Below are 13,449 nucleotides of genomic sequence, written 5' to 3' on the forward strand. Positions count from 1 at the left end.
GAGTCTGCATTCAAGTAAAAGAATTAACATAAGAATGAAAATGTATTGTAGTGAAGTTGTAAAAGTTTAACTGTATTTTCAGTTCATATATGACTATATTCCACCATATGTAACCTATATAGGCCACAACCAGGGCCCATGGTTTTAGCTATCTAGTCCTTTCTTCCACAGAAAAAGAAATCAAATCTAATTTGGCTGTATTCAACCTTGAAGCAATTAAACAGGTTAGATAGCTGACTAACTAACTAATGGAAGACTGGTTTAAAAAATTCCGTATGTTTACAATTCAGAGTACATAAGGAAAATAATGTATGTCAACAGATTACAGAGAGCCAGGCCTATACTCTGGAAGATGAAGTGGCTGAAGTTCTACAACAGTTAATTGCTAACGAAGCAAATGATGGTGAGAAGGAGTCAGAAGCTCTTGATTACCCTCCAAGCAGAACAGACAGTGATACAGAAGAAAAACAGGAGGAAAACATGGTAACTGTTCTTAGCTAATCATTTTGACTCACTAAATAGTATGAGTAGACCAATGCACTGTTCTGTGCTTTAGGGAATAATTAGTTCAGTCTGGAAACTGTAAGAATGTTTTTAAAGAAATGCCATCAAATAGAAACATGAGCAATATAGTACATAAAAGTTTATGCCAAGATCACATATTGAAATAATGCTAAGAGCCACTGATCTTCTTCCAATTAGAGAAATATTGGCTCAAGCCAGTACACAGCATAAGGTTATGATAATGTTTGCTGCTCTTCTAATCATGTCACCTGAAACAGAGGTATCAAACTCACCTTCTGCCCTGGGCTGGGTATGTGCTGTGGGGCTTCTTGGAGGCCAGATCCATCTCAGTGCATGGAGTGGTGGTGGTGGCAGCAGCTTCAGTTCCAACCCAATACATGAGATAGCAGTGGCATCAGCTCCAGCTTCCACCACTGTTGGCACTGACATATGTTTCATGCCAGGGCAGCAGCAATGGCTCTGGCATAGAGCATATGGCAGCAACAGCTGTGGCTCTGGGTCAAGCACAGGTCCTGGGGTAGTGGCAGCAGTGGGGCCAATGGTCAAGGACCTAGGTCCCCAACAGTGGCAATGGGCAAAGCAGCTGGAGGCTGACCAGGGCTTTGTCAGCCCTTACTCCCCACCCTCCCCACTTTTCCACACCCACAAACTTCTATTTCCCTGGTGAGCCAGATACATTGGCTACATGGGCTGGAGCCAGCCCTTGGGCCGTATGTTTGACCCCTGATGTAAAGCATTGTTTTTCTAATCTCTTTCTATGAAGACCCCCAGCAACGCTGATCAAGATGGTTTTATTAACGGAGAATCTGATGATACTTTGGATAACACATGGCCTTCCTCTAATGCCTTGGAAAGAAGAAATGAACTCCCTTCAGACAATAATTTTGAAGACCTCCAATATTTCCCAAACTTTTACGCACTGCTGAAAAGTCTTAATTCAGGTGAGCTCTATGTTTTCTCAGTAGTGTGTTTTAGAGCATTATTTAGCAAGGAAAGCAGAATCTAGTTGTGTGTTGAGGTTTTTCCATTTTTCTTTCTCAGCCTGAAATCTCTTCCACCAACTTCAAGGCCCCATGTCTCAGGGACTTCTCCCTTAAGATAAGAAAGACTGGATGGAACTCCTTTCAGATCCCATCCAGATCATCCCTAGTTCAGCTACAGAGACTGCTGCAGAATGATGTCACAAACTCCACTCCCCAGGGACAAAGTGTATTACCTCCACAGAGGTACCTTAACAGTTTGGGGCTATGAACCCAGGAGTCTTGAAATCTCTTTCTCTTTATCATTTCTCTCTAAGACAAAGAAAGAAAAATATGGCAAATTGTTTTCCCCAGAGATGTTGCCAGTAAGAGCCTTTTCTCCTGAGTTAAGGGAAATGAGAAAGTGAATCAGGCCATATTGTCATCATCTGCACAGTGATGGTGCCAGTAAATTATACTTAGCATTCCTATCCTTTTCTCAAACCACAGACTCCATTCTATATTGTGATGAAGACCCTGAATCACATCTTCCTTCTCTGGTGTTATGCATTATTCTGTCCCAGTGCATTATCAGCTAGATTGTGGCACCTAGCCACAGCTGCTCTGTCAGTGCACACTGTCTCTTACCCACTCTCACACTCCTCAGCCAGCAACCATTCTTTCACTGTCACCAACAAAACCAACAACTCGGCAGATTCTTCCCTCTGAAGAAACCTGGATCCTTCCACCACCCATCCCCACAGGCAATGAGTAGGGACAGGAGCAGGAGTCAGGACCAGAGGTGATTTTTTTTTTTTTTTTCCCCTTGTCCTTTCCAGAAGGCTTGCACTCTCCTATTTTGTCCTCCCCTTCCTCTTAGAAGCTTGGGCTGAGGGTTCTTCCTTCTCCCCTCTCTTTATTGACAAAGCAGAGAGTTCAATGGGTAAGCAAGCAAGTAGAACTGTGAATCAGTCTTTAGACATGTCTTAGTCTTGTCTCCTATTTCAGGCTCCTTCCCTGCCAGCTGAGGACGAGAAGATTCAAGTCACCCCTACCAATATGTGTGTAGAGTTTCTGAGAGGCAGCTCCTCAGTTGTGTTGGGCCTTGAGCTAAGGCCAGAATAGTGTTGTCACCTATCCTTGCCTACCAGTGGCCCATACAATATAGTATGCCAATAATTTCTCATGTAACTCAGTGGTGGCAGATGAATTCTGTGCTCATGATGCAGAAAGACTGACAAGTTTATTGCAAAAACATGAGTGAGTGAAGCAAAGAACAATGAGAAGAAGGTGGTGAGGAAAGTCAGGGCAGGAGAAAAGGATTTGTCATGCCATACTCAATTTAACTCAAGGCAAGGTACTTTTTTATCATGAAAATTCCTGTTTTTATCTTATTGCAAGCATGATCTGAGAGAATGAGGATCCATTCCAGTACTGAAAGTGTAGACACCTCTCCAGTAGCTGAATCATATTTCTGTGGAAATCAATAAACTTCATGACAAATTTTAAATGTCTCTATAAGAACCCATGGAGCTTATATGAGTTCCCATATACAAAGTGGCATTGCCATGTTGAATCTCTTTCTATAAAGTCTGCTTTTGAAAGCATATTCTTTTTCTTTATTATTCTGCCATGGCCAGTCCTGAAACAGTCAGTGCTCTGTCCCTCTACTTTTTCAAGTATTGACAAAAAAATTAGATACCTGGAGGCCAGGCCTGTTTTCAGGGGTCAAGTAACAATTCCAGTGTATTAAATGCATTAATATCATGGCCACAACTTGTTGATTTTTAGCTTTCAGAACAGCTGTTATTCTAAATATTTTAGTTAAGGTGTAATGAATGTCCTCCAAAATCTCTTTCTATTATGAGGTGTTCTGACTGCCAGATCTCCTATCCAGTTGTAGATAAAAGATGCTCACTGCAATTGCTACAGGATTGCTTTTAAGACCACTTACAGATAAGAGTCTTCTGGACAGTTCAGATATAAGTATAATAAATCCTGCATGCAGCTTCAGCTGATTGTTCCTAGGCCACAGTCCTGCAGCCAGGGCCCACCAGCAGTGCACATTGCAGATGTTCAAAAGCTTCCACTGCTACTCTCCATCTTGAAGAAAGATTCCCTTTATTCCCTCCTCACCCTCCACTTGGAGTAGGATTTGCCGTTAAAAAGGAAATCATCTGATAGAGAACTCTACATCAAAGTCTGGCGTTGCTCCCATTAGGATAATCCTGTTAGCCCTAGTAATCCCACTCTCAAACCTTTCTTCTTCCAGCCACTATTTCTTCTGTCATGATTAGGTTAACCTTTGGTTGCAGAGTCAGTAATGAAAGTCCACACATCCCTACCCAATCCTCAGACAGCTTTAGTATACAGCAGGGGTGCTCAATCCCTGGCCCATGGAGCCATGTCATCTGGCCTAAAGGGTTCCCCATGGGCTGGGAAATTTGGTGGTGAAGGAGCAGTGGCAGTTAATGCAGCCATTCCTCCTCTGCTGCCAAATTACCAAGGACTGCATGGCCATATTAGCCTTGGGCCACTGCCACATGGCTAGATTGAGCCTTGGCCAGACCTGCCCTGCACAGCTGGATCAAGGCCAAGTCATTGCTGCGCAGCTGGATTGGGTCCCAGATGCACTCACCCCTTGTAGCCAGGTCAGGGCCATGCTGTTGCCATGTGGCTGGCTCAGGCCCCTGCTGTGTTGACCCTGCATGCCAGATCAGATCAACGAGCTGGATCCAGTCCACAGATAGGCCTGGCACTACCCATCTGACCTGCAGGGTGAAAAGGTTGGGGTACTACTTCTGTGAATGTGCTTGTTTGTGAACATGCAAGAATGACCATTGGAATAAGAAGCCTGTTGCTCATGTTGCTTTTTTTATTTTCATAGTGTCATAGTTGTTAGGGGCTGGAAGGGACCTTACAGAGCATCAGGTCCAGCCCCCTTGCATATGGGCAGGAAAGACTGCTGGGATCAAATGATCCCAGCAATATGGGCATCAAAACATTTTTTGAAGATGGCCAGGGTGGATGACTGTACCAGTTCTCGGGGGAGTTTGTTCTAAATCCTTGACACTCTGCTTGTAAAGAAGTTTTTCCTTATGTCTAGCCTGAAGCGCTCTTCAATCAGCTTGTGCCCAATATTTCTTGTCTTCCCCTGGGGGGGCCTTGGTGAATAGATGCTCCCCCTGATGTACTCCTCAGATATACTTATAGGCTGCAACCAAGTCCCTCCCTAGTCTTCTCTTCTCCAGGCTAAACAATCCCAAGTCCCTCAGCTTCTCCTGATACATCTTGGTTTCCAGGCCTCTAATCACGCGTGTGGCCCTCCTTGGACTCTCCCAAGCTTCTCCACATCCTTCCTGAAATGTTGTGCCCTTAATGGATGCAGAACTCCAGCTGCGGTCTGACCAGGGCTGAATAGAGAGGAAGAATGATATCCTTAGCCTTGCTCAAGATGCCTCAGTAGATGCATGCCAATGTTTGATTAGCTCTGCCAGCTATGGCATTGCATTGGTGGTTCATGTTCATTTTGGTGTCTATCGTGATACCCAGGTCTCATTCAGATGTGGTGCTGGCAAACGTAGCACTGCCGAGCCTGTAAGCGTGTTGTGGATAATTTCTCCCCAGATGGAGCACTTTGCATTTCTCTGTACTAATGACATCTGGTTGAGGTCTGCCCACCTCGTGAGCCTGTCCAGGTCAGCCTGTATTGCCAGCCTGTCTTTGAGCATGACCACACTCCCCCATAGTTGGTTGTTGTCAGTGAACTTTGCTAATTCACTTTTAATACATGGATCCAAATTGTTGATGAACATTTTGAAAAGCACTGGTCTGAGTACTAAACCTTGAGGGACACCACTGGTCACCCTCCGCCCTGGTGACTCGGTTCCATCAATCAATACTTTCAGGGTCCTACCACAGAACCAGTTGCCTAGCCACCAAACCATAAAGTAGTCAAGGCCACATTTTCTCAATTTTTTCATGAGGGCTTTGTGGGAGACCAGGTCAAAGGCCTTTTTGAAGTCCAGGTATATGACACTAACCTCATTTCCCCCATTCAGGTGGCAAGTAACCTGCTCATAGAAGGAAATCTGGGGTTGATCTGGTATGACCTGCCCTTAACAAAGCCATGTTGGCTATTCTTCAGAATACTGCCTCCTGCTATCCTGTCTGTAATAGATTCTTTGATTATTTTCTCCAGGATTTTACCAGGGATTGAGGTCAAACTGATTGGCCTGTAATTTCCCAGATCCTCCTTTCACCCCCCACAGCTTGTTGTCGTCAGCGAACTTTGCTAGTTTGCTTTTAATACCTGGATCCAAATCGTTGATGAACATATGGAAAAGCACTGGTCTGAGTACTGACCCTTGGGGGATGCCACTGGTCACCCTTTGCCATGATGACTCAGTTCCATCAATCAGTAGGGTCCTACCATGGAGCCAGTTACCTAGCCACCAGACCGTGAAGTAGTCGAGGCCACGTTTTCCCAATTTGAACATGAGGACATCATGGGAGACCAGGTCAAAGGCCTTTTTTCATCCTCTCTGGAATATAATTGAGGTTAAAAAGTTAAATATGGTGGATATGAGATCAGTAAGCAAACTGAAATATATGCATTATTGACATTGAAGATCTTAAATGTAAGACGTTATGGTAAAAAATGCTCAGTCTTTGGTTACCAGAATCCTCCATTTTTTAAAAGGTGTTACAGTAGCGTAGTGATGAGGGGGGTGGGGGAGAGCTGGCTGGGGGGGCACCAGTCGGGCTCTCCAGGGGTATTCAGTCCCCCGCAGCACTTCCAGTTTCACCACCAGCACTACTGGTTTTGCCAACGAAGTTCGCTACACCACTGTGGTATTATTAAGTTGAGATGCTCTATTTCTGCCCATAAAGTATTTCCTTCCCCATTAAAATTGAATATTTTGAATGATGCAAGTTGTTGAAGATCTGTATGTCCATACTAGATCAGTGACATCTCCCTCTAAACTGCCTGGCTGGTATGTACAGTTCTAGTCAGTTGTTCACTACCAAATCTCAATGCAAGTCATACAGGTAACAGACTGCTGAGTGACTGTTTGAGTGGTAAGAGTGATATGGATTGAGCTACAGGTAGTTAGTGGGATTAAATTATAGAGTCTTGTTTTAATGACAGGTTTTCATTTCAGTTAAAGTATCTAGACGCTACTGCATGTAATGTCATAAATTCTGTGCAACACCTCCTAGATTTTGGACTTCCTTTTGATCTGTTTGGTTTAAAGAATAATAAAAAAAAAAATTGTAAGGTAGATGTAAAGACCAGTGACTCAAGTTCTTAGTAATATCCAGGCAATTGATTTTACTCTCTGCTTGACAAAAACATATAGTAGATATATCAATAAATGATAATATATGTATATCTAAACTGCTATCAATTGTCAGAACTACTCACTGATGTTGAAATTCATCCATGCATAGGTGACTATTCCTATTTCAAGGGCCTAAGTGTTGCATATTTCTTGTGTTAGACTGTTCCCTCAGGGTACAAATATGATTATCCCTGAAGATCCATCTTGAAGGAGTGGATCAATGCCAGTAAATGTAACTAAATTAATAGACTATGAAGTGTTAAAATCATTTAACTCACTCTTTTCCAGGCTGACTGTTTAGGGTCCTACCATGCAAGGTCAAGGAGGCCAGAGAATTGATGCCCAGCCAGGTATCTGAGCTATCTTGCCAGTGCAGGCAGGAATGCAACAGATGCTTTAATGACAAATAAGAAGACAGAGGTCAGAGGAGAGGGAACTACAGTAATCTGGAGGTTAGGAATCCTGGTCTCTATTCCCAGCTCTGCCACTGGTCTGCTGTTGGACCATTGGGAAGTCACTTCATTACTTTGTCTAAACCATGGTCCTATGCTCCTAGGGACTTTATTCTGAAGAACATCCCACTTGCTGCCCCTGCCACTGATACACGCTAAACCTGGAAATGAGGCTGTGGGACTGCCACTGGAGGCTTTCCCTGCTACCACTCACAAGCACTCCAGAGACCAAGATCTTACAAGCTGCAGCAGGGAAAGCTTCCCCTGAGCAGCTTCACTGCCTCATTTGGCACAGGTGAATGAGCAGGGACATGCTACAGAGCACTGGGTATAGGGTATAAATTCCTCATGCATAAATGGAGGAAATTATTCTTGCCCTACTTTGTAAAGTGTTTTGAGATCCTGATAAAAAGTTTTAAATAACAGTTTAGGCTCAGATTTTTAAGGTGTTTGGGCATCCAAATCCTGATGAAATCAATGGAAGTTAGGTACCTAAATATCTTAATAAAAAAAAAGGCTGTTCTAAATGCCAAATATTATTACCATGTCAGTCCCAACCAGGGGCTTAATCTGTGCTGCAGAGTCCATTGCGTCTCCTGTCAAGAGTACCTCATCCTTCCAAGTTGAGTGTTGGGGAGGTGTGTCTGTTGAGCCCTCAGTTAAAAGTAAGGGTGTTTTGATCATATCAGGTACTTTGTGCCTGAAACATTGTCTAACATCTCTCCCAACTATACGGTACAGTTGGTCCAATAAAAGATATCACTAAAAAAACATTGCTTCTCATATATCCTGGACCACCGTTGCTACAAAAACAATGCAGCCTTACCTAAATTAAAAAACAGATTGGGGCCTTAAGAGGGAATAAGGCTAAGATATAGAGATAATGACATCTTTTAAGTGTGAGTATCTCTTCAGAAAGACCTCTAAGCTATGTGGCTCAACGGTTTGTAAAGCCAGCAGCAGATAGGCCTGAATACATTCCCTGAATACTTATGTCCACAATATCTATTTATTATTATTTGATTTAAATAGTGCTTTTCCCAACAAAGACTTGGGTCAGCTTACAGTAATAAAAACAGAATAACTTAAAAACAAGAGAGTGACAAAAGGTCCCAAATGGTTTAAAGGGGAAGTAGAATATCAAGAGAGAGAGACCTGCTAAACAACATCTCATCCTGGTTTTTTTTGGTGAATGCCTACCCAAATAGAAAGGTTCTGAAAGTGAAGGAGCACAGCACCTTTGAAAGTACCATTCTCAGGGGAACAACCAACAGCTTCCATCTCCACTAAGCCACCAACAACCAGTCTGTGACTTTATACATGAGTTTAACACAAAGGGTTTATGGGACACAATCTCTCAAGAGTTATGAATGTAATTTGTTTTGTACCTTGATGCAGAGACAGAGGCAAAAGAAAAAGAAACCCTGATAACTATCATGAAGACACTGATTGATTTTGTGAAGATGATGGTTAAGTATGGAACAATCACACCAGAAGAAGGTGTTTCCTACCTTGGTGAGAGCACATACTTTATATGATAATGTTATTCATCCTATGTTCTTCATCTACTAACAGTGATAATTATAATGTCGTTTTGCTTGATTTTTTTCAATCCTGTTTTGAGTTTGATCAATCAAAATGACAAAGTAGTTCATGATTGCTCTTTTTAATAATGTGGAATTCCATAATGTTTCATTATTTGTGTCTTTTGAAATGAAGAGTTCCCTATCAGATGTATATTTAGAGGATAATTCACTACTCCTTTAGTCCATTTTATTGTTCTGTTATTTCAATGGCCTTAAAACAGAATAACACCAGTGATTTACTCCAGTAATACACTGATGGATCAGCCCCATGCATTTTCCCACATATCAGCATGATTAATCTGCCATTTACAAACACCTGTAACAGAGGTGGCCTAATATCGATCAAGTAAGACTACCAGAATCTGTAGAGATTGTTGCATGGTGGCATTAGGTCTTGCCTCAGAGGCACTCTCGGGCTTTGTTCCTGGTGTCACTTTATTTCGTGTTATGGAGCACTGTGGTACATATCTTCCTCTTTCCCAGGCTGTGTGTTCATCCATGGCCTTGTTGTGTTAGACAACCTGTCTGCTTCCAGGGCCAGAGAAATTGTATGACTGAGAAATCTAAGCTCTTTAGAAATTAATTAACCCCTGCTGCCCATCTTGAACCCTTATAATGTATATATCTATACCTATAAGCCAATTCACAGAATGCAAACCTTTCAATAACCTTTCTAAGCCAACAGTTTTATGGTGCCAGAACTGGTAATGACCTTTCATAGAGTCCACAGCTGTATATGATATGGGCAGCTGTAGAGACCTGATAAATTGATCCTACTGTGAATGCATGATTTGATTATTCATACCCTGGCTCCAGAAGGTTCCATAACTCACAATGTAAATACAAAACAGTTACTTTGCACTCTAATTTATATCCTTGGAAAAGCCTGGCCCTCCATTCTGTTGGTTTTTATGAGAGTCATGTTTTTGGACAACTTGGTTTGTTACTTTGTCTGTTAGTACACTGTCTCTTTGCATGTGTGAAAAGTGCTACATATAGTGATTGATTATAAGCCTCAGGTTTCTCTATTGTTCTCCCAAGTAGATATATTACGGGTAGAGCAGGAATTGCTTTTCTAAACAGTGTCATGACAAAATATGATGGGCTAAATATAGCTCCTGATGGAACAACCATGAAGTCAGTGAAATTACACTTGGGATGCATTTAGTCTATTAATATTTTGGACGTTTGTTCAAATTGGCTTTACTTTGGGTAAATAAATACTTCAGCCCTGGAAACAAATTGCCATGATGACACAGTGCAGAGAGAACAGGAATTAGGTGAAGAATTTTTGCTTTTGATTTGGCTAGGATTTAAAATACATCTTGCAACTGATGATGTAGCCAGATTATGCTTTGCAAACCTGTGATTTATAGGAGAGAGATTTTTAGACTTGATTTTTGTATTCCATCAAAGCAACTTACTGTAGTGGAAAAGGCTCTTTCATAGGTCTCAAGTTGCTTCTGTGGTAATCTTTTTTTAGATTTACTGTTGTGAAATGACTTTAAATTTGACCTCCATATATTGAGCTAATAGTCTCAAGAGTTCACGGATAGAAAACATGAGTATATCAGCTCACTATAGTATCAGTAAACAAGGTAGCTTATTCATTGTTATTCTAAATGTTACAAATGCTTTTATTTTTATATATAAATGCATATATGTATATCTCTGTGTGTGTAGGTGTATGTATATATACAAAGCCAGAAAAAAGAAAATTGCCTTTATTTTTTTAAAAGAGCCAACATTAGCAAACAGCGTGAAATTCCCTTGTTGCTTGGCACAAGAGGAAAATACTTAGAGTATTTGGGCACATGGAACTAGTTTTGCCCTGTGTTATTAGAGCATTAAGCTGCATATATTCTATGTGTCTGCTTTCTGGTTGAAGCCATGTGGAAGCTGTATCCCTGAATTATACATTCAAAATAATAAATCATTTATTAAATCAGTCACAAGCTTTTGTGCCTCTGACATGGACATAGAGGCAGTGAATTTGAATGCATATACTAGTAACAGCTGGTTTGGGATTTGAAACCACAGCATTATTTCATCATCACTGTATCCTACTCCAGGGGAAAATGTCTTGCCGCTGCAGTGAATGATGTTATTAGGTTTAGCCCTATATGCACAGGATCTGTCTAAAACACAGTGCAGGGAAAACACACATACATAAAATGAAAAGCAAAACTGATTGTTAAATGCATAAAACTATTAGTATATATTGAAAGACTCATAATGTGACAAATATAATCCATAGCATAGAAGCCAAGTAGCAAGAAACTGTATATGTATAAAAGCAGGAAGGCACGCTGCACGTACAGTACATGTTTCAAAAAGCACAGTTCTGGAAGCATTAAAGAGAGCCTGGAACAAACTGAGGTAAAATGTGCATTCATCCAAAACACATCGTACTAGGCAACTGCTGTTGGCAGAATACCAACTATCTCCCATCATTCTCTGCTCTTTAACTGTTGATGCCCTCTTTTGACATGTTGGGGGGAAATTCTTGAGCAGAATGAAAGCTCTGTAATATGTTTCCAGAGAGACTCCTAGGAAACGTTAGTATTTCCTTTTGGTGATTCCCCCTGCCCTGTGAATATTGGAAGTTGTTTTAACAGAAATTTCTACAACCAAAAATGAGTATAAACAGCATCAGGAGAAAGGAGTCAATTCAGTTCTATGTACGGCTTTGATGCCTGGGCTTAGTAAAATTCCTGGAAGCGTGCACATGTTTCTAGTAGTAATCTCTGGCCCTTGCAGGAGATCCACTTTCATTGGTTGGGGGAGAGAGTTTCTAAGTAGACAGATCTAGAATTTGGGAAGAAAGGGGTGCATGGTTGCAAGAGGGCAAGCAGCTATTCTGTACACTTGATATCCCTCAGCAGCTAATGAGCAAATAAAATAGGGAAATAACTGCCCATCCCTGTACAAATACACCTTGTGAGGAATTTAAGAGTAGTCTTTAGCTTTTGGACCTATGGTTTTCTATGAAAATGAACAGCAGATAAATATCTAAGCTCTGTTTTGAAAATCACAGTCATAGAATCCATCCAGTTTTGAACAGCACAAAAGTAGCAAGAGCCCTTCAAATTGGGGAAGCTGGGATATTTTGCGCTGAATCAGACACGTTGTTGATGATGTTCCTGCTTTGAACGTAAGTATTCTAGTTAACAGCTAGCAAATTGTGGATGTTCTGTGGAGATTAAAAGCCCAAATCCCGTGAGCTGTGGAATGTGTCTGTGGGGGTGGGTGTATGCTTATCTTTTCAAGTCAGGGATAAAATTGGCACAAACTTAAGCAGAGGATCAGGAAGACACTGGAGTGTGTACATATTAACTGTGTAGTCATTTTGCTAGAGGTGTTTGAACAGCATCATTTACATTTCCTTTCTTCTTCTTGTCCATTGAATAGACCTATGATGGAGTTTCTCTTTCTCTTTGGCAGCCTGTTGTCTCCTGTGTGATGCATCTCTGTATAATGACAGGCTAAATATATAGGAACATTTGGGCTGAACTATAGAAGAGAGGAGTTTAGTTGTCTGCTGAGCCAGTCTCCTCTCCAGTGTACAGTATGTGGGGTTTTCCCCTGATTATCACTCCAGCTAACTGTAAGGAGAAAGGGTATTTTCATATAGGAGACCTGTTGTGTTTTAAAGGGTTGTATCGATCTTCTGGGTCCAAAGCTGACACAGAGGTATTGGAGTTGGCTGTGAGGCTGGGACTTCCTTTCTTTTTGGTTGGCTGAGTAAGGATTTCTTTAGCATCCCACTGTCTCCCCAATTAAATTCTATTTGTATTTAGTGTACAAAAATCAGAGTTTTAATAAATACCAAGTGAAGAATCCACTTGGGAGCCAGAAATAGAGTGGTTCTCAAACACCTAGTTGTTTATGAATTATAATGATTTACCACACTGCAAATAAAATGCCTCAAATAATTAGAACCTTTATATTATGCTGGAAAATATTTGAATTAATATTGCATCTTGGTGATATGTAACACAGACAGTGTTTTAAGAGCAAATGGACACGTTCCTAAAAGGCACCAGGACATATAGGACTTCCTGGTGGTGCTAAGTGCTTAACTTGCACTCTTTGCAGTATGAGTTACATTTTACCTGCTGACATAGCATTAGTTGGGATAGGACAATAGCAAGAATATCCTCTCTGTCCTGCTCTGGAGGATGAATTAACCTGTGTGCCCAAATGTGTAGGTTAAGTGTTGTGCTGTTTTCATATATCATATTCCCTCCTAGTGGCTACTGTACAGCAAATAAGAGCATACTACTGCAACCAATAATGGAGTTACTCCTCTAGCTCAAGAGACAGTGGTTCACAATTTGATGCTGGAGGTTTTGTGTTTCATTGCCAGTGATGATCTGGGTGGATCACTGCTTCTTCGTGTACAAATTAAAACCCTAGTTATCTCCTTTTATGTACAATATGGTGGGGAGGATAGCACCAAAATGATGGATGATGGGAACAGAGAGCTACATGAAACATTTCCTTCCACCCCATAGTCACCTGTTGCCCTTCTGCACCAACAGTTTGTTGTGCATTGGACATGACCAAAGGAGTTGACTTG

The 13,449-nt window shown here is 41.4% G+C and overlaps 1 protein-coding gene across 2 annotated transcripts in view; it reads left to right on the forward strand.

Annotated features, from left to right (window-relative positions):
* The window catches only part of SCG3 (secretogranin III), a 43,661-nt gene that overhangs the window by 4,042 nt on the left and 26,170 nt on the right, over positions 1-13,449 (forward strand). For both annotated transcript variants that reach the window (XM_006261063.4, XM_014605959.3), the window contains 3 exons: positions 322-483; positions 1,289-1,466; positions 8,680-8,796. In XM_006261063.4, the coding sequence (XP_006261125.1) occupies positions 322-483; positions 1,289-1,466; positions 8,680-8,796 (457 nt within the window). The remainder of the gene's footprint in view (positions 1-321; positions 484-1,288; positions 1,467-8,679; positions 8,797-13,449) is intronic.

The sequence above is a fragment of the Alligator mississippiensis genome, chromosome 11 (assembly GCF_030867095.1).
Source record: "Alligator mississippiensis isolate rAllMis1 chromosome 11, rAllMis1, whole genome shotgun sequence".
Classification (NCBI taxonomy): domain Eukaryota; kingdom Metazoa; phylum Chordata; order Crocodylia; family Alligatoridae; genus Alligator; species Alligator mississippiensis.